At 39.3% G+C, this 22,045-nt stretch overlaps 1 protein-coding gene across 4 annotated transcripts; it reads left to right on the forward strand.

The window, feature by feature from the left end:
• The first annotated feature begins 10,280 nt into the window (after positions 1-10,280).
• Positions 10,281-16,589, forward strand: gata6 (GATA binding protein 6). 4 transcript variants are annotated; one of them, XM_034234728.1, is made up of 7 exons: positions 10,281-10,466; positions 11,046-11,936; positions 12,382-12,548; positions 13,334-13,459; positions 13,574-13,661; positions 13,771-13,868; positions 14,408-16,589. In XM_034234728.1, the coding sequence occupies exons 2-7, from the start codon at positions 11,105-11,107 to the stop codon at positions 14,567-14,569; spliced, it is 1,473 nt and encodes a 490-aa protein (XP_034090619.1). In that variant the 5' UTR covers positions 10,281-10,466; positions 11,046-11,104; the 3' UTR covers positions 14,570-16,589. The 4 variants fall into 4 exon arrangements, with proteins under 4 accessions (XP_034090619.1, XP_034090623.1, XP_034090624.1 ...); XM_034234732.1 differs by having other exon boundaries at positions 10,400-10,580; XM_034234733.1 differs by lacking the exon at positions 10,281-10,466 and adding an exon at positions 10,677-10,819.
• The last annotated feature ends 5,456 nt before the right edge of the window (positions 16,590-22,045 follow it).

The following is a 22,045-nucleotide window of genomic DNA, read 5'->3' on the forward strand; positions in this document are numbered from 1 at the left end:
ATGTGGTTTGAAAAGTGATTGGTTTACTATATTGTTTTAGCAACTATCAGTAGCCATTAGCTTAGAGAGGATAAAGATAAAGAACATTTGTATCTTTAAAGAAATATAGAATAGAATATAGAATAACATTTTGAGTAAAACGCCAATTTACTTTCTTTTCTTGACTCTTAAGTTTAGAGCTAGACACGGGAAGCAACTAGCCTAGCTTAGCATACAAAATGGGAATCAATGGCAGCCAGCTAGCCTTACTTCAGCCTAACAAACACCTCGGCTCACCTACCTATTACCATGTGTTATCTTGTTTGTTTTAACAAGCTTCCTGCATTCAACTCCCCAAAGTGTTTTAATAACAAAAAATGTAAATGTGAGTTTTAAAAAAAAAGAAAAATCGTATTAAACTTGGCAGAAAGAGATGGTTCTGCACTGTTTTCCAGATCATGAATAATGTTTAAATAAATAGGTTTGGATAGTAGCTTGACTAACTTAGATCACTGGGGGCACTAATTCTGGAAAGAGATCTCGTTGTCCAACTTTTCTCTTTAAGATGTTAATACTGTGACAACTACAAAGGAAATCCCATTTACCGCCAATGTATTGGAGAGATGGTCTCAATCTAAGAAACGGGGGGTCAAAGCCTAGACGGCAGGTCTTTCATGTTGCTGCTCTCAAACCAAGCACTACAGTATAAACAAATCTGGATATCATGCTGTTGTCATATTTACTGTTGCACCACAGATGTCGTTTCTCCAATAAGCATTGTTTCATGAAGTCATACTAAAGATACCGGCTGTGACAACCTCTCCATCCTCGCCTTGATTCAGCAGCATTATCATGTTATGTTAATCGTTTCATGGATAATATCAGCTGGTCCAGACCTCAGCGACGTCTGTCTGGACGTAGCATAGAAGGCTGCGTTCTAGCAGAGCTGTAAACACTGGACTTAGTGAAGCCTAAGCACCTAAGCTGCTAAACGCAGTCTACTAAAACAAACTACACATACTGGGCAGGGTTTGTCTTTGGGTCAAAAAGGACTTCTCCTTTTGAAGTTCAAAATGGCATTTTTATTTATTTGTGTATGCTCATATATATCTACCAACAATTGTCCAGCTACATGTGTGCCATATAGTTATATTTACATGTTATGGTGAACAACTCAAGTCAGGATAACAGCATTCTTGTGAAATAACTAACTGGCAATGTGGACGTGACTTTGACAGTGAACAGTGCTTTCTTTGCCTCTTTTTTTTAGGCGTACAGTGCAAGTCACAATGAGGGATTTAACTGTACGTGCTGCAGGTCACCCTGATATGGCGTTTTTTGTTGTTGAACCCAGCAGTTGCGGTCGAAGCAGAAACTCTATGTTTGTTAGCTACAGGGAAATGTCCACACTGCTGCTGTTGAAAATTGCGGAAATATTCACACAAAGAAGTTCTGCATTCGAAACCAATCTGTTCCTGTGAAGTAGAGGGTTTGTGACACATTGTTTTTTGACTACGTGTTTTCCGCCAATGGGGACTCAAACCCGTCTGAGATATTATACTCCCACCATGGGCAAACACGCAAACACAGCGAGCCACTGCACCGCTTGGTACAGTACACACCGTAAGAGAGGGCACAATGAAGGCGCATGATTGGTCTGTTTGACAGCGATCTGATAAAACCATAATTGAAGCATGTAGAATGCATATGTTTTTTAGTCAAACAAAAGCCTCAGTCACGCCATAGAAACTGCCACTCAATGTTTTCATTGTCTGGCAACTGACTAAAGTGAAGGACAGGGCGACAGAAACCTCTATGTCAGTCTGAGTGTGTTTAATGTGTGCAGAAAGGGAGCTGTGTGTTTTAGTCTGCATTTGTGTTAAGTGTGGGAGGCGAGGTTGTACGGTCATAGAAGGACAACCGCAATGCAAAGTCGGCCAATGGTGGAGCTCCAGACCTCTTTGAGTGAAGCTCAAATCTTATCAGATCTCAGTGGGCCTATTTGTTCTTCTGACTGAAAAAGCTATAGACACATTTGAACACATTTTCACCTGGAAGAAAGTTTATTTACAGAAAGGTCAAGGCCGAACTGTAACACTTCCTGCTTCGAGAGTCATTTTCTTGGAAACATTGTTTCGAATCTTACTGCTGTTCCTGCATGCATTTAAAAGGTTGGTTAACCCAAATTACCCTCAATGTTTCGCTTTATACCTCTAGTGATATCTAGCAGTTGATACATATGCCTATAGTTGCTGTAATCGTGGAAGTAGGTGAAACAAATCCATATACCCTAATCGTGTTGAGGTTAATGCGGTTATCTTAGACTGTTATACCTCAACCTGATGAGACCAGACCGAAGGATAGTGAAAAATATGTCTTTGTCATTATGTTTTGTACTGACATTGTAAAATGACAGAAATGTTATCCTCTCAATAAGAACATGGTCAGGAAACTTAACTGCAAATTAGGTCTGGCTATGAACAAATGCAAAAACAAGGCATTTTTCACAGCAGAAAAGTTTAGTGTCTCAATTTGGATTATTTCCTTATATAAGTATACACTACCATGCATACACTGTGAACACTTGCACAGTGTGTAAATGTTGACTTGGTAGCGTTCAAACGGCACACGAATGTGGTCCCAATAAACAACAATAGTCTGACAGTGAGACAACATGTACAATACAAGGACCCTGTATTATGATAACATGCTCTAGGCTTGATGAACATCCAAAATGGGCACCTATATTACTGCATCAGTCCAGTGATTTAGATTCTGACAATTGGTGATTGTTTTAGTTGCACCCCCCACTCCTCTCATATCTTCCTAACAAGCAGCTGAGCCTCCTAAGACCTTGAAAACAGAAGTAAGGCTGCAAGGTCTGCCAGCTGCTCTGTACATATCCACTACAGTACCAAGCCCAAGTACCCAACCCTTTGTACCCCCATCCCCACCCCCACTGCCAACCCCTCGACTCCAAGTTGTCTGTGTTTTGCTATCAGTGACGTCACCTCTACTCAAGGCTGTTTTCTCTTGAGCTGAGGCTCCAAACAGCTGATTCAGGGAAAGTCACAAAGTGTACTGGAGAGTTGACCTTCTCTCATGAGACAAAACACATAGAGAGGGCCTGGCTCCACAGGATGGAGACGTTAGCGTGGAAACAATAACACGGCCTCTGAATCTACACATGACATGAGGCTCTGTTTTCCAGAGACAGAAAGACGGGCAGCCGGGCGTCTTTGAGGTGATTAAACTCTGCGTCAACACTCGACCCCTCTTTCATCTCAAATCATTTATTGTGAAGTTGTTTCAAAACTTTCCTTTTCTAATCAAAAACTACATTTTCCTTTTTTACAATGTTTTTCCAAATATTTCCTATCAGTCTGATATATGTCTGAAAATGCTATCAAGTTTATCCCAGCTGAAATTATTTGGTGTTTGAGATTCAGTGTATTTTATTCTGGTCCAAGTTGTCCCAAACCTTGATGAGAACTTTTAAAGAAATAGTTTGACATTTTGGAAAGCACAGTTATGCAACTGACAGTAAGATGATCAAATGTATACCAGTCCAATGTTACTGCATATTGAGCCATAGAAGATTATTCGTTTTTTAGGCACAACTAGTCTAATCTGCATATTTTTTGTCACAGTCTCTGTTTTAGTTTTTTTTCAGGTTCTCTGCAGCTGTGGCCCAGAAATGCTGCTCTTGAGGTATTTTCCCTGCCTTTAACACATAATATAGCTCCACTGTGGTGATCACATTGTAAATTCAATTAGTGGCTAAGCGTGTTGAATTGTACACCTCTACCCTTATCTTCTTTTAATGGCTTTTTAAACACTTACGTTTTATAGGTGATGGGCGGGGGGGGGGGGGGGGCTTATCTGACTACTGGCTCTTTCCAGGCAAGGATCCTTTTGACATGGAACTGAAAGTGGCAGAAATGATCCCAGCTCCCTGAAGTCCCAGAAACACTGAGATTACTGCTAGTTAACTAAATTATGAAAATAATTAAGATAAGAGTTAAGTGTGGAACTGTCTTCTCTTGAACCTCAAGAGACTTTCATTCAGAAATACAGCAAACTCTTTTTCCCATCAGAATGTACTTTTCTCTTGCCAAAAATAAAGCATTAGTGGAGCTCTCTGTTATCCATCCAGATTATAGAAAATCTAAAAATAGTATATGGACTCTGTCTTTTGCCAGAAACCTGCTCCTGATAGTAGAATCCACATTTAAAATATAGCACAGCTTTAAAAAGTGTTCACATTTATTTTATAATCCTTTGTGGCAGGAGCTCCATCCCTTTATCGGCTTAATCCCACATCCAATATGACTAAGCACAACCTGAAGAGTGTGCAAATTAATAGTATAATTACCAGCAGCAAGACTTTGCTCTACTAATCCACTTAATCCCTAGTATTACAGCAAAATGTGCTTAGCCTCTGTTTGTCCTATCAAAGCTTTGTTTGAATTTAACTCAAGGGAATAACAAAAAACAGTAAGTCCTATATTTTATATCAAATCTTTGACTGATTTAGTTGTGCTTACAACCACAGTTTTTTTTTAATCTGGAGTATTAGCACTGATATCCATGGTCCTTGAGGCAGGAGCAGAACAAATGATAGAAAAAGTTCATAAAACAATAACAAAATGTGCTATAGCTGACGCATGAATAGAGCCTTAAAGTTAAGAGAATAGGTCAGATGAACCCTGAAGTCTGATGTGACATCATGACACTGAAGTGATAAACTGGAGCTGCTGGAGACATGAATGATAACCCAGAACAACAGATAGACATGCCTCCATCTCTCTCAACACACAGACATGCGTGTTCCCCAGGAGTGTTTACCATCATATGGGTACGTCATGTTTTCATTTGTTACGCTTAAACCCCAAAGACAGAATCAGAATACCTTTATTAGTCTCACAGAGGGGACATTACATTGTTACAGCAGAAAAGAGCCAAAGACAGCGTAATGCTACCTAAGCATGCATAACAAAAAGTACTAAAGATAAGAAAATAAATTATGATAAAAAAAGTTACACATTTTACAAAAATACACACCCTGAAACAGTTCTGAGGATTTAGCAGCCGGGTATATATTGCACAGTTTATATATATATATTGCACATAGCTGGTATTTAACAACAAGAGGTGTTATAGTCTGTGTTGTTGTGTGTGTGGGGGCAGGGGCGCCGCCAGGGATTTTGGGCCCCATGAAAAGATATCACATTGGTTACTTAAAAATGTTTTTCTTAATGTTCTAAAATGGTTTGGGCCCCTGTCAGTCACGGGCCCTTAGAATCGTCCTAACTTTTCACCCCCTTACGGCGCCCCTGTGTGGGGGTCTACTAGGGCCGTGCTAAGCTTACACTAAAAATGATCAGCAATATATTTGTTATTCATTATATGACACTGCCTTGTACAGGATTGTTAGCAGCCCACCAGAAAACACAGATCCAACACTGACTTCCACACTCAAATTCATACACACAATCACACAATCACACATACACACATACACAGGCAGGTGAGCAGGGCGTTCCGTTGTGGGCGAGCCGAGGAAGCAAGGACGGTGGTACATGTCCGAAATGACAAAGGTTGCTTTTACACCTGTCATGGCCCGTTTAATCATCTACCTCTTCAAACAGGGGAGTCTGACGCTCGCGGCCTCCCAGCAGCCTTTGCTTCAGCAGATCTTGACAGGCTGCCATTCAGTAGAAGGCCGGAGAGAAACAGACCTGGGAAGGTATAAAACTTAACTGTGTCTTCAATAAAATAGGAGCAAATAGGTCAATGATTAAAGGCTTCAGCAGCTAGAAATGGGGGTCATAAATACAGGCAATTGCTTTCATATTCACTTTTGCTCATTTAAGAACTGAAGAAATTCAGAGATTTCCTTCATGAAGTGATTGAATTGGACTAAGGCATCCAGCATTAGACACAGAGTTCAGTGTTTGAAAAATAATAAGATTACCAATTTTACAACCCAATCTATTTGTAAATGTATTCTCCCCCAATACATTAGCTATTTATTTAATTGTCCTATGAATATTTAATTTTTTTGAATAAATATCTCCTTAAAACTCACTCAAATTGAATCAGCATGCATTAAGAATATGTCAAATCCAAAAGTTTAAATTATGTTTTAAATAATAAATACAAATATGTTGGTGTTATCAAACATCACCAGGACCCTCATAATAACAGCAACAAACACCTAATCAAAAAGAATACAAGCAGTGTGCGTTTTAAAGTACAACCTGTACAACCAAATATTTAAATAACATTTAAATAATTTTGTTTTAATTTACAGATTGTGTTTTATCAGCAGATAAATAAAACCAAACTATCATTTATAATCTGTAAATTATCTGGGAAAACAGAATCATTTTATTTTGATGGTAACAAAAACACAATTTTATTATAAACGTCTCTAATCTAAAATTAAAATGAACCTGGATTTTTAATTAAGAGCCTATTACACCGAGTATGATTCAACATGCTACCACTCATTGTCTAAAAGATCAAATAAATAAGCTGAGTGGTGATTCAAATGATGAAGTGAGTCTCTTTCCTGCATGTTTTACATGTGGCTATAGTCGCTTCTCATTAATCACAATCGAGACATCAGAGACCTCCGTGTGTTTAGGGCGTGTTAAATGTCCACAAAGCCTTATTACCCTACAATAGAAGGAAAATCAGAACTGTGTTTTTGCTGAGTCACAAATAAATTAGCAAGCAATCACACCAGATTTAAAATAAAAACGAGAAATCACTTCTTCACAATCGTTAATTATTCATACTGGGCGATAAACTGATATGTATCCTCGTTTTAGCGCGTGAAGCCTAATCTCAGCGTCCCCCCTGCTCCTTGTTATCTCCATAACATCATGCATAGCAGCAGAATTGGCTAATCAGGAGAAGGCTATTACAAGAGCTGGAGTGTTGGAGATAATCATTATCAAGTCGGTACATAAGGCACTGACACCTGAAGAGGGTCGGCCATCAGACTGCAACCCTCCTGAAAGAAACAAACATCATTCAGATAAAACTGTGGCCATGGTTTTCTGGGTAAAAAAAGTTAAATCAATAAAAAAAAAGTTAAATCATTATTGGAAACAAAGGTTTTAAATATACATTTCTTACAATTTAAAATATTATTATTATCATTATTATTATTGTTATTATTATGTTCGATTGTTGTTTCTTTATTTTGTTGTTCTAACGAAACTAATACTGTCCGGGTTGAATATTGTATATTCCTCGCAAGGGGACCAGCAGTATAATTATTATTAATCGAATTAAAATCCAATATGTAATTTCTAATTTAATCTAAAACTAGACTGCTTTATTATAATCAATATTTATATTTGTTGGGCAGCAGTAACGTGAGTTCTTTGAGCCTAGAATTACACACATAGCTACATTTGGGTTTCCTAGTTAATTTATGGTAAAAATAATTAGATTACAGGCCTGCGTCTCTTTACGGTGCATGCTGACAGTGGAGCAGGCCCGCAGTGTTTGACCGTCTGCGGATAAATGTGGAGACAGGGCGGCGTCCTGCCACTTCTCCCCACAGGCTCCGTGTGTCAGAGCAGCACACTTGACATCACTGCGAAAACACCTCATTTATCAACTCGAGGCTCCGCAGCCATGAGCAAGAACTGAGAGGAGTCTAGGGGGAGAGAAAAGAGAAGTAAAAACAACAGGATTTTGTATTCTCGCACCTCCCTGACAACTCACTGAGACGATGGGATGGGAGACAGTAGCGCATGGTTTGGTTACTCCCTCTGATAAAACCGCATCTCCAGAATCTCTCTGGCTGTCAGGAATTTGATCCTAAAACTAGGAGCAGGCCGAGGCCATTAGACCTGCAGAGTGTGGCTGCATGCGTAAATATCATATCTAGCCAAAAAGAGCATTATTAAAGTAATAAAGAAACTTGGAAATGCATCCCAAAATCAGATGCAGGGATTTCTACTTATTTACATACATAAACACACATCTCAGACCATTGTTGTATCTACATTTAGAAATCCAGAGCAGCAGACATATTGTAGTCCCAGTAGAGACAACAGATCCAGCCATGTCTCAGTGGACTTAACTGCAGCCCTGCATGTATCAGCAGCTGCCGTACACAATGTGCTTCCTCCACAAAGACCCCTCAGTCATTTATATGGACCACACAAATACAAGTAAGTGTAGTGCATGCATCAGCAGCCAGGACAACATATAATAGCAACAATATGACATGTAATGCAATTGTGGAAGTAGTTAATTGTATTTGTGGCAATAAAGGAAGACATTATAGTAATCAGTGGTATAGTATAACAATTTAAAAATCAAAAGGCTAATCACAATAACAGTATGACTCAAAGTAAAGTAGTAGCATTTCAAGCTGGTGGTAGATTAAGTAAGCCATAATAACAAAACATTTAATATAAGCAGTTGTAGTGGTAATACATAATAAAGTAAAATAATGTTAGTTTCGTCAAGAATATTTTTTTAATTTTGCAACATGATACAAATAAAAAGACAATAAGAAACACTGTAGCCTATACTCACAACATAATACATACTTATTGTTAAATGTTGATTGCAGTTCTTCAGCTTCCATTAGAGACTTAGAAAAAAAAAGAAGGCCTATTTCCCCATGTAGTGTGCATTGTAATCGTATAATGCAGGGGTGGCAACATAACTTCGAAATATTTTTCAATATAGGAGTGAAATAGCGATTAATCGATGTGTTCAGCATTCTCTGTTTCCAGGGTCAGACTCGGTTAAAGTGGCTATCATTCAATATTATTTACAGGAGCCATGAATCTCCCTTGCAGACTGCCCCCATTGGCTTAGTATGACAGATACATAGTAAATGGTGGAGTACTCAGTAGTTGTTGAAGTATTAGTAATATGAATTCAATGCTGTGTTCCTCAGATCTCTCTGCTGCTCAGCTATCTCCCATCCAGACAATATGTAAACACACACATACCTGCTGAATGGTCGTGAGTGTGATAAACTATTTGTTAACCTCTGTGAACACGCACGAGGTAGCCCTGTAAATGAGTGAATGATTCAATTGACACCTCGCGCTACTTTTGATCACTTCACTCAGCACTATGTATATTCTGGCTGAACGAATCACCGCGGTTCAAAGCGAGCTGGAGAGTTTGTGCTCCTACACAGCTCAAGCCATCTGAATGAAAGCGTCTGACTTAAATAAACTAATTAGCCAGGGGATTTATTGATCGGTGTGGTGAACATATGAGAATAAACATCGAGGGAGACATTCGCTGGAATCAAGACATTTACTTTAGGAAATTAGAAATAGGTTACGCATAAATGAGGCTTAATTTCACAAGACAATTTTCCTAAACAGCTCTACACAACAATTAATATCCATTTATAATTGTAAATTAAGCCAGCAGTTGTCAATTCAAGTCATCTAAAATGGCATTGTGTTAAAAGCCCAATATAGTTGTTATTGTCAGCTAGTGGTGGAAGAAGTAGCCTATACTCGAAGTGAAAGTAGGAAAAGAAGAGTGTAACAATACTCCATTAAAATCTTGCCAAAATCTGCTTTATGTAAAATTATAGAGGTATTGATAGAACAATGTTTTATGCAGACAAACCCCAATTGCTATATTTTCAATATATATATTTTCTGTTGTTGTTGAATCATATTTGTAGATTTATTGATGTAGTTGGTCCAGCTTGGGGAATTCTAACTGCATTTTACCGTTAGGTAATTAATAGTGTAATAATTTATTCTGTTGAAATAACTGGCCATATATAATTATAATTGGGAAAGTGAAACATAAATATGGTGTAGTAAATTGTACAAATTAGGCGAAGTAAAACTATTATAAAATAAAATTGAAATTGACCTAAGTTAAGTAACAGTACAATACAATTGTATTTTACTAAACGCGAGTAATTTAGTACATTAATTTGGTTAAATTTCACTATTTAAATCAGCAGAATGTTTTGGGGAAATGGCAGTAACTTATTCAACTAAAATTGTAGAGAAAAACGAAAGCCTACAATACAGAAAGATGAAATACAAATATAGCTTAAGACTGGCGACCGATAGCCCTTTAGTTATTTTGTATAAACACATTTGATGAAATAAAAGCAAGACAAAAAATGAGGGGGTGGAGCTTCATCTGTCCAAAACACAACTGTCGAGCACTCACTTAAACCTGATTACCTTTGCAAATTATTATAGCTTTCAGACATGATCAAGTCTCTTTTCTTTCCTCTGTGTTTCTCGGAGTGATTGATTGGAGGAGTTTTAGGCTGGCACCCCCATCGTGTTTTCAGCCTCTCTCTCCTCTTGATTGGTCCTCCTCGTGCAGCCGTAGCCACGGAAGCGCCTCCTCTCATAAACCTCGTCAGACCGCACTAACGTTTCCCATTACTTCCAGGAGAAGCAGCAGCTCACTATTAGGAACTTTGAGTGCGACCTATGGCACACAAATAACAGGTATGTGCTGGAAAGCGACTTATGTCTCTTCTTTTTTCTTCTGACTGTCTTTTCTCCGATATGCCACAGAGCTGCTTTACACTTTTTACGCACAGGACCTATCATCATTTCGGGGTATTGTTTTATCGCTCCAGCCTACCTCTCGGCCCTTATCTGTTTTGGGTCTTATCAAACAGTTATCTCTTTTGCTGTGAAGACATATTGCGTTTTCTTTCCTATCTGTTATGTGTGTGTGTAGTTGTGTGCGTGTGTGGGAGGACAGAGATTTGACGGATCCAGTGCCTCTTAAAGCGCTTGATGGGAGTATGGCAGTCACTGCGTGTTTTATTGTAGATGATACGGAGCTAGTGAATGTACGGTCAAGTCTGTAGTCAGATAGTATTTTTTATGTTTAACTGTGGAAATGTAAGCTAGATTTTAAAATATGAAAACAAGCTGTGCATCAGAGGTATAGAACTTGACGAGTTTATATCAGATGTTTATAACTTTAAATCCAGTTGTCAATAACTTTGCAACACAAGAGTTTACTTTCTTCTAATTTACTACAATCCTAACGGTTCCAACTTGTTTCTGTTACAGGGTAGACTACTCCCTTACGATTTTTATTAACCCTTACGGTGTATGGAAAGTGCTCCTGGATGGACCTGGGCGAACACAGCTGGTCCATGGTCAAGCGAGAAGTATCCAGCAGCCCAGGGTCGCCGGCTGAGCAGACCTACCTGCCCGGGGACAGCAGGAGGGACGAGCTGAGGACACCTCCGATCGACCTTGACGTACTGGGGCACCGCCGCCCCGACGGCAGATCACTACACTCCTACGTTCATTTCGGACACCATAACAACACCCTGACCACTGTCGAGGACATCCCGCTGTTTACGGATTTAGACCAGGGCAGCAAACTCGTCCTCTCCAGCGGAGCGCACAAGGCGAGCTTGCTGGTGGATCCGAGCGACATGTACCAAACACTGGCCATCGCCGCGGCGCAGAGCCAGACTGGATATGATTCCTCCTCTGGTTATATGCACTCCAACCCCAACTCCCCGGTGTATGTGCCCAGCTCCCGGGTGGGCTCCATGATACCCAGCCTCTCTTACCTGCAGGCCAGCGGCTCTGCGCAGCCCAGCCATGCCGTCTCCAGCCACTCGGTCTGGTCGCAGTCCGCTCCGGAGAGCCCTTCATACAGCACCGGGAGCCCGCACGCCTCCAGTCGGTTCCACTACCCTCCAAGCCCGCCCATGAATAACGGGAACCTCAGGGACACCGGCTACGGTAACACGCTGAATGTGAGCAGCAGGGATCAGTACGGCCTCTCTCGGCCCCTCAGTGGGACCTACGCGAGCCCATACTCTCCTTATGTTGCACCGCAGCTGACCCAGCTGCCCTCGCCCTGGACCGGGGGACCTTTTGATAACACCATGCTGCACACCCTGCAGAGCAGAGGCGCGCCCCTGATCCGAGGACCCAATGGAGGTAAGAATAGAGGAGGACATATTTGATGGAGTAATGCTGTCAGAGATAATGATTTCCTTTCAGACATGCTCATGTTTTTATGAAAATAACTGAAACTCCAGTGCACACACAACCAGATCTCATAGAGGCAAGAGGTCCAAAAGGGCATGTGCATGATAATACGCTAGTGAAAAACAGGCATGTTGTTGTGCGTATAGGCCCATAACTGACATTATGTGTAACCAAATAATTAAACTAAATTAAACTAAACATTTAAAAAATCTAAATTCCCAAAAACATAAATGTAAGCTGCCAGGAGAATGTATTTATAACATGACATCCATGGATCTGATTTAATTTGTTTAAATGTGCTCATGAATGTCAGTCACACAGTCCCTTGGGAAGACACTCAGTGGGCAATTTTCTTAAAACGTTTTTCTGATGTAAGCCTTCTTTTAAATTACAGATATTCTGGACGACATGGGGGAGAGCAGAGAATGCGTAAACTGCGGCTCCATTTCCACGCCGCTGTGGAGGCGCGACGGCACGGGCCACTTTCTCTGCAACGCCTGCGGCCTTTACAGCAAAATGAATGGGCTGAGCCGGCCATTAATTAAACCACAGAAACGGACGGTAAGCACTTAACCGCTCAATGTCCTGCCTAATCATTCAAACAATGGCTGGAGGTTATCGCCATTGTGTCTGATCCAGAGCAGACATGTATGTAATATAGCTTTAGATCAGATAGATTTTTCTTTTAAATGTGGTAATTATATTTGTGATAGGTAGAATCAGGCGAAATCTAAAAATAATTAAGGACTTCACACCACATACGTTTGAAATGTTAGTTTTTGCTTACACAATTGTACCCACAAATATACATTTTTCAGCCAACAGTCAAACATTAATTGATTAGAATATTTGCCAAGGAAAATGTCTACAAGTAAATTCTCCATAATTTATTTTACATCAATTGAAGGTGGTTTCAATACAAATTGAACCATCTGCATTGAGACATTTGTTAACATATTAATCAAACACTCAGTCTGTCACATTGCTTCTGCTCGGTAAATTAATGTGAATGGGTGTGAAAAGGGCTAATCGTTTCCTGGTGCCATTACGTGCATTACGCACAGTTTTACTAGGAAATCTGATGTCTCATAAAGACTCCTTGAAAATACACACCTTTAAAAAGCCGTGCGTCAATGGAATTTAAATGAAGGGCCTATATTATTTTTAGGAAATAGGGTGCACGTGTTCTAATTGTTGTTAAAATAGTGGAGTGTGGCTTTCATTTTAAAACATTTTAAACTTTTACTTCAGGTGACATATTCCCAGTCTTCACAGGTCTATTAATATCATGCTTATCTCTGAAATTGGTTATAATAATTAATTGAATGTTACGATGTTATCATCAGTCAACTTCCAGAAGAATCGGCCTGTCCTGCGCTAACTGTCAAACCAGCACGACCACTTTGTGGCGCAGGAACGCGGAGGGAGAGCCAGTGTGTAACGCGTGTGGGCTCTACACAAAATTACACGGGGTGAGTGCAGATTTACTTTCACATTTATTTAAAACGTATTCTAATGCACTTTCATCAATCAAAGCATCCAGAATCAAAATATTAATTTGTCTCCAAATATGATCAAATCTGCAGGTACCTCGGCCTCTCGCCATGAAGAAAGAGGGGATCCAAACGAGAAAAAGAAAACCGAAGACCTTGAATAAATCCAAGGGATCCTCTGGTAAGTCTAATATAATGATTGCTCATAAATTTCATGGATAATTATAATCAACATATTGCTTTTTAAAACAATTTGTTCTTAACAATATATTTTATATCTATTCTTTTAGGAAATAACAACTCTGTCTCTATGACTCCCACATCCACATCTTCATCTAATTCCGAAGATTGCTCGAAAACCAGCTCTCCCCCCGGACAGGTGTCAGGGGTAAGACTTGATTTTATTCTCTTTATTTTGATACAATTTAATAAAATATGTCCTGCTCCATTTCAATTTAAAGAATCACATATTTGTATTGTATATGTATGATGTGGAATCATATTTTATTTTTAAATAACTTAATTCAAATATACCACAATTATAATATGCTATACTATATTATATAACGCTATACTCTACTCAACTATTCTATACTACAATTCACTTAAAAAGTAATTGTTGTCCTTGATGCATCCTCTGGGTTACATATGTGGAAGTTAATCAAATCTAGAGCATCAGCCAAAGCAGGTGTTTTGTTAAAAAGATCACATGCATATAGACTGATGCGTTGTGAAGCTGACTACTGCTTCTTTATGTGTCACCATGATATTACAGTGGGATGAGCTTCACATTGCTCAGAATCTGGTGCTTTTTGGGGAATCTCAGTCCAAAATGTAAACATGAGTCATATACCAAATGATGCCTTTTTCTTTGTAACTGCTTTGAAAATACAATGAGGCTAACAATGCATATTTGCTTTGCTGCAGGTCAGTTCGTCTGTGCTGTCCAGCTCAGGGGAGGGACCCGGCTCCGGCTCAGCGGTGAAGTACCCGGGACAGGACAGCCTGTACACCAGCGTGGGGCTGTCCCAGTCCTCAGACGTAGCTTCAGTGAGGGGGGAACCCTGGTGCCCCATGGCCTTAGCTTGAACATTTAAATCTTTGGGAGGACAGCAATCCCCAGCCCCCTTTGTCTGGATGCTATGTAGTGTGGAAGTATTCGGGGGGCAATGTTTGTTTCCTGGCTGATGCAAGGAGTCCGGCAGAAGGGAAAATAATGGAGAAGCGACCTTCAGTCACACTGCAAGCTTGAACCGAGCGTGGAATAGCTGGGATTGTTTTCCAGGTTGGTGTGGGGGATCTTGTTGCCTTAAGAAAACAAAGGGAATCACCAGGCCAGATGATCAATCAGGTGGCCTGCTTCGGAGGGTCTCTGGACCTGCCATGCACTCGTATCTCTCCACCCACCATGGCACAGAACCAGCTCTCGTTTCTTAAAATAAAGCCATCATGTACATACTGGATTTCCTCTCTGAAGAAAAAAGCTGTTGATTGGATACCACTGCTTCGTAAAGCGCTATATTCTTTAAGGACTTTTAGATTTTTTGTTTTTGTTTTCTTTCCTAAACTGGAATCATGCCACAAGTGCCAAGACAACTTTTATGAATCAAAAGAAAAAAAATATTTATAAATCTTCCATTGTTGAAAACATGGCTATGATTGTTAATAAAGATATCAATATAGAGTAGAAGTTAAACCATTCTGATGTCTTTTTTCTAATTTTATTTTCTTCATAAGTGGTTGTTTGTAGTACAGTAGTGTTGCACATGTTTTCCACTGAAAGCTCTTACTGTATTTGACTGAAACTAGTTTGGTTTAAACAGGGTATAAATGACTATGTCGTCAAGTGGTTTTGTTTGATCATTTACTGAAAAAAATGCAAATAATCAACTCTTTCAGACTAATTTCTGATACTGAAATGTTGTCAGCTGTTGGGTAGCATTAAGGTACTATTCTGAAAGCAAAGCTACACAAATGATTTTACATGTAAAGCAGTCGGATGGCTTGTTTGAACAAAGCACACCCAGAATAGCTGTGGGGCCTACTGACCTTTATGTTACAAGACATAAACTGCAGATGAAGACTGTTGGCTGCACTACCTGACTCACTATAAACTGTGTACCTTTCACAATGCAAGCATGTACAATTGCATCATTTTATACCAAAATTAGAGCAAAGCGGAGCATGAGGTCACTTCTGAACAAATTCATGTTACTCTGAAGACTTTGAATAATGGAGTGCAATGACTCAGGAGGATATCATATTGAGGTGTTAAAGTGGACCGTGTAAAGTACGAGAAGCTAGTGAGTTATTACAATGCAATATTTTCATCAGAATACAAGCTCATGTTGGTATTGATTTTGACCACAGATGCATGGGTCACATGCTAAATGGAAATTCAAGAGGTTATTTTAAATTTTCCACACTGTTTTTCTCCAGCCGTGTTGTGTTGGTGGATTAAAAAAAGCCATTTTAGCCCATAACACAATCATGGGTCTTTCGAAAGGCAATCTGATGAGATACATGTGAAACTTGGCGTAAAGAGGTTGATTCCTTATCTTTTCTTTTTTTTCTAGCAAAACTTGCTTCATCCAAAAAGGGCATGTCATTCATTTAATTCTTCTGAATTTATTTTTTTGAAATATGTTTATTTTAGCATCATGTTTTGCTGTTTTTATTTTTTATAACAAATTATTCTATTTAAATTTCAGTCCAATAAATTGTTCTCGTGATGCAAATGATTTACGGTTACCCTGTGTTTTAAAGTAAATAATCGAAGCTGTGGAAGAAACCTTGTTCTTGCATAATATTAATATTACTCAGGCATACTTTTGTGAGGCAATCAGAGACATGCTTTAACTCCCTTTTTCTCCCTGGTGGAAAAAAAAACTGGCTTTATTTTCTCAGATGTTTTCGTGATTCGGAGTGAAGCACACAGAAAAAAAAACTGGCTAATGCAAGGTGAGGATTTCTTGGGGGGGGAAATAACGTTTTAAAAGCTTCATCTCAGACCTATAAAATGATTGTTGCAGATTTTGATGTCCAGGTTTTTCTGGGTTTGCTTCCACGTTCTGCTTATGTTTCATTAAAGCAAGCCTTTATTCTTCCGGACAGCTTTTTACTTACGATTTTTTTTTTCTCTACGGGCCCCAGAAGGCTCAAAGCACAATCCACTTTCCTGTGTCCTCTTGAACCAGCAGCTCAAAGTACCTGTCACAATGTTTACTGTACTTAAGCGAATATGGCTTGTGAGTAATACCACATGAAAAGATTTTAGAAATGGTTAAGATTTATGTCTAGGCTTAGACTGTCTGCTCTTGACAAATTGATTTAGCTGACTTTATTGAGTGTAGAGGAATGTGCTACACAACACAACAGCCACATCACAGGTTTGGGATGGACATTGTAGTTTGACTCCTTTTTTAGTTTTTGCAAGAGATTACACGTTTTGACATTTTATTAGAACAATACACCAAGGGCCATTTGTTTTAGCTAAAGATCATCCACCGTAACGTTTTATTTTTCAGTGTTATGTTGAATTTGGCTGCATGTGGCAAATGGAAATGTTTTGCATGTGTGTATTGGCTGCTGGGTGTTATATTAAACTCAATTCACGCACCGAGACCACCAAGCATTAAGACCTTAAGCTTCGTTGCAGATAAATTACCAAACCACCTTCAGATATGTAAATGCAAACTAGTGTTGAACTCAAAACATGGGCAAATATTTATAGGTTTCTGAATTTATGAGGTGGTCCTACCTTGGCACTGTCTGACTCGTATCCATGGTGCTGCGAGGGAGGAAATATAAACACAGCAGCGCAGAAATCCTCCCTGCGCTCTTATGTGGATGGATGTTCACAGAGCTGAGGGTCACATCAACCGCCACGTTCACACATGATGTAAAGGGTAAGCTCACAGTAATTATCTGTATAGTGATGGAAAGTAACTGTGAATGTTGTCACAGAGCTGGGACAATATCTATGGGAGTGGGAATAGTAAGCCATCAAAAACTGGAAAGAGGGGGAAAAGGCAGTTTGAGTTAGACAACAAGGGAAAGAGCAGAGATGTAGATAGCTGCACAGGGTTGAAAGTCCTCCCAAAGTAAACAACACAAGCTAACAGCAGCAGCGCACTACAGACCCCAGGGCTGTTGGCCATGGGGCAGCAGCACACTGAAGCCCAGTGGCTCCCTCAGGAGATGCCCGTTGATCTTTCCATGCTGCCTTTCAAAGGCTGGCCCTGCCTCCGGAAGAGATGCGATCTCTGACTCAGCCCTTTAGGGTTTCCTCGACAGACACGGGGGCACATTCTGAGAGAAACAACACTTAACAACATGATAGCTGTCCTGCTTGTGGAGTATTTTCAAGATTTGTAGTTCCATCAAAAGATCTCTAATGCGACGTGTTTATAAATCGTTTACTGGTCTTGGTTATTATTCTTTGATTAAACCGCCCTGTCAGATTCATAGAAAGCAAACATGTGCTCTCAATAGTATGTCCATACGGCCTTCTCAGTTAGCAAACACATCCATGACTATAGAGGAAAGAATAAAGGCACCTCCTCCACCCGGTCATAAATAATATCTTACAGTTGAATCACAGGAAGTTTGTGGCAAACACAAGCGTGAAATAATCCCCCGTCAGAGAGAAATAAAAACTAATCATGAGAAACTCACCCCTCATCCTCTCTGTAATAAAAATACAAAAGTTAAAAATGACACTGACATTTGGAGATTACATCACTATGTATAATCAGCATTACGAACAGAAACAGTGGGAGTGTGTTCAGGGAAGGTTGGGTGTTTGACCAAGTGACACTTCTGGATGAGTGAAGTGCTTTGTCAAGAATGCCAGGAAGTTGTAATAGGAATAGGGCCTAATAGAAGGAGAGGGCTGAAAGAACATCAACATACAAAACTTAAGAGCTTAATTATAATTTAAAAAAGGAAAAGTCAACAGATAACTGGGAACAAAAAGTAATGGGAACGTACATAACTGCAAAAAATGTATATATTATATTATATATTTTTTAAATGAGCAATAGTTTATTATTAAAAAGATTGGTCATTCGGAGTACTATGCTTTTCATACCTTTGTCCCAACTTTAAAAACTGTAAATCTCCCTTTCTAAAACTCACTGGACCTATTTGAATGTAAGTCAACATGAATGCAGGGATTGCTGTCGATGCTGAACAAATACTGACTTGTGAGCCACCATGATTTAATGTTGTACCTTATGTGTAAACTATGAAATGTAAACTGTATTTAATGTGGATGAGTCCCAACATGGTGCTGCATAGATCTAGATGCTGTAGAGAAGTAACACCCATGTATATTTCCCCCTTCAATATGTTAGTGTCTGGCGCTGCACGCACAGTAAATATAGCTCTATTCTGATGTGCAAATAAAGGGATTGAATGCCTGACCTGTCAGTGAAACTGGTCACATTTTGTGTTTGTTTAATCTGTTGTTCCTCCTAAAGGTGCAGACGGCTAGGGACTTTCTGCTATGAACAGTGTGCCAGATGGGCACTCACAAACACACAAACAGGAGGCCATTGTTATAGAGAGTTGTAGACATTTTGTTTTTGAATGACGGCAGTGTGGAACATTTCTGTTGGATCATAAATTCCTAACAAAATCCAATTTGAGTAGAGAGTAGAATACAAAGTTGTCTAACAGAAGACAAAAAAGTAATAACTTACATTTGTTGGATTTGACCCCAACACTTTGAGATTTTGCATAAAAGTATTATTCCAGAGTGATTTTAGGACTGTTTTTGGTTCAGTAATGATGAATTGACAGGAATTTAAACATCCACACAGGTGTTTTGAGTTAACCCGGCTGATTAAACCTCTTTTTAGGACTTTGTGGGCGTGTACAGACTAATTGATTGACATCTCCCTGAGCTTGTAGCACCTCTTTGGGGCAGGCCAACTCTGACCCTTATCATTCCTATTAGATGATTTGTGACCTAATAAATTACCATCAAAACACCTGTTTGGGTGTTTAGAGGCGTTTCACAAAACCATCGCCACAATGTCTTGGATAAAATACTCTAATGGATAAAAGGGCTGTATAATTTATGGGAGATGTTCCTGTCTGTGTAGTTGGGATTTCTGCTTGTTTTACTCTTTTCAGCTAAAGCTGCTAATGCTAACCATCCAGTTCTTATTTACAGCCATGCTAGCTGTACTCTGAAGAAGTTGTGCTTTGAGCTGGATGCACATTTTAGCTTGCTAACAGCATCACAATTACAATGCAGTAGTTTAGCAGCTAATCAGCTTTACCATGCTCTCCTCATTAGTTTAACTTTTTAGCATGCAAACATTTGTTAACTACTGGACACAAAGTATAACTATAAAGTAAAAAAGGTATAAACACTTTCATTGTGCCTGAGGAAAGAAGTCATAGGATTGCCAAAATGATTACAAATCATCATGAGGACATGACTGTGCACCATAATGTTTGGCAATTCCTGAAATGGTTATTAAAAAAATAAATAAAAGTCAGGGTATCACCAATGTAAAGTAAAAATGGACCATGAATGTCTGCTCAAAAATAAACTTTATGGCAATCCATCCATGCATTGCTGAGATACAGCTGTGTTGTTGCTGCATTTCTGAGCTGAGGACAGGTTGTTGAAGAAACTAATTTGAAAATAAATAATAATTTAATGTTATTAAATAATTAACCAACTGACTAGATGGCAGCGCCATGTGGACTGAAACAGGATTTGTTATGAAGTTTAAAATGGAAAATGATCCCTAAACACTCCTTAATATTTAACATTTCACCACAAAACTATCCATGTTTCTCTTCTCTCCTTTCTCTTCAGTGAAATCCTTTTCAACAAAACATTTATTTGAATGCTGTGTGTATTCGCATGAACAAAGTAAACTATGGAATGTGTGGGACAAGCTCTGCACAATTTTACTATCAAATCTATCTACATTTTTTGAAAATGCAATGCTATTTTTGTCATGTAAAGGCTATGCTCTCTATGGAAATGTTATTTAATTACCATGCCCTCTGCCTATAGGGGTCTGGGCCTTGAAACTCAGCCACTAAATCATGTAACTCCTGTAGGTTTCTTTGTCTGCTGCTGCTGTGATCCAAAGGGTATGCTGAGATTGTCGGGGTTCAATGCAAGGTTACAGCTATCTCTCCTCTCCTACTAGCAGTCAGCCTTGTGTCCAAGGCGTTTTGAATTAAGTTCAGCACTCTCGTGTATGGGAACCAGAGCTCGCCGCCAAATGCAATACTTCCCGGAGTATTTCTGTCAGAACCCCAGCCTTTGAAAACAAAACACAGTGAAATCACAGCAGGACTGTTTTAATCAATTAAACATATGTCAACAAACAATATGCTAATCATTATGGTGACAGGGAGAGCAAATTCTCTCCTGATGATGTATGATCAGAAGTCAATCCTGATTGTGAGAGAACTCGCAGACAAAAGTTCAGTTTTGATGGGAAATATACTGTGCTGATTAAATGTTGTGAAAACTGGTGGCATAAATCTTTTCTCTCAATATTTTATTGCCATTATCTCTTTTGTTCAGGTCTAGTGTGAAAAGGAAAAAACAATAGAAAGCATTGAGGACTGGTGATTTTTGCCTTGACTCCATGACGCTCTTGTATGTCTGTGTGTCTGTGTTTGACTTGGATAAAGAGGTAGGGGGGGACCTTCCTGGCTGATATCAGTTATTCAGCTCAAAGTCTCCAGACCTCTGGAGAATCTGCTTGTAGTCATTGTGTTAGTCATTAGGGTCAACTCAAAGTTTGGTGGGATTTTACCAGCCCCATCCTACCCAGAATGCATCTCAGACATTTGGACCTTAGAATGAGGCATGCTTGTGTAAACATCATTTGGCTCACTGAAGACTTGAATACATTTTCATCTAGAGCTCAAGATAGCAGCACAGCCGTGCAGTGAAGACGACCAGTGAGGCTCCTCTTCTCCTGCCTGCTGATTGGGCGACTGGTCACTGAGACTTCTTACGAACACTGATAACCAAATGAGCATCTAACATAAATAACAGTCTGACACATGGCAGGCTCCCAAACAGAAAATACAGCAGCTCATTAAAATCCAACCAGCCATTGAAGTGAAATTATTTTCAACCAACCAATTTTTTTTTTAGTTTAAAATAAAATAAAAGTACACGTTTTCTAAATAGCTTCAGCCAGCTCTGACAATAAACTTTACACACAGAAGTCATCTCACACAAGTTTCTAACATAAACGTCTACATAAAGTCTAGACTAGGCTTATAATTGTATTTGAGTCGTGTTACTTTAGTTCTGACTCTTGTCAAGGCACATTTTCTTTGTTTAATGATAACAACACAAAACCATCACAACTGAGTGAAGCGAATATCTTGAAAGATAACAATAGTGTTTTGAAATGTGTGAATTTAAGCTGTCTAAAATGGTTAGAAGACAAGTGAAGGAAACATGAATGCTGGCAGTTTGATTTTGTTTGTGTCCCTAAACTGATTATCTTTTACAATTAAACTACAATAGCTTTTAAGGTTACTGAAACGACATGTTTTCATGTGTCA

The sequence above is a fragment of the Gymnodraco acuticeps genome, unplaced genomic scaffold, assembly GCF_902827175.1.
Source record: "Gymnodraco acuticeps unplaced genomic scaffold, fGymAcu1.1, whole genome shotgun sequence".
In the NCBI taxonomy this organism is placed as follows: Eukaryota; Metazoa; Chordata; class Actinopteri; order Perciformes; family Bathydraconidae; genus Gymnodraco; species Gymnodraco acuticeps.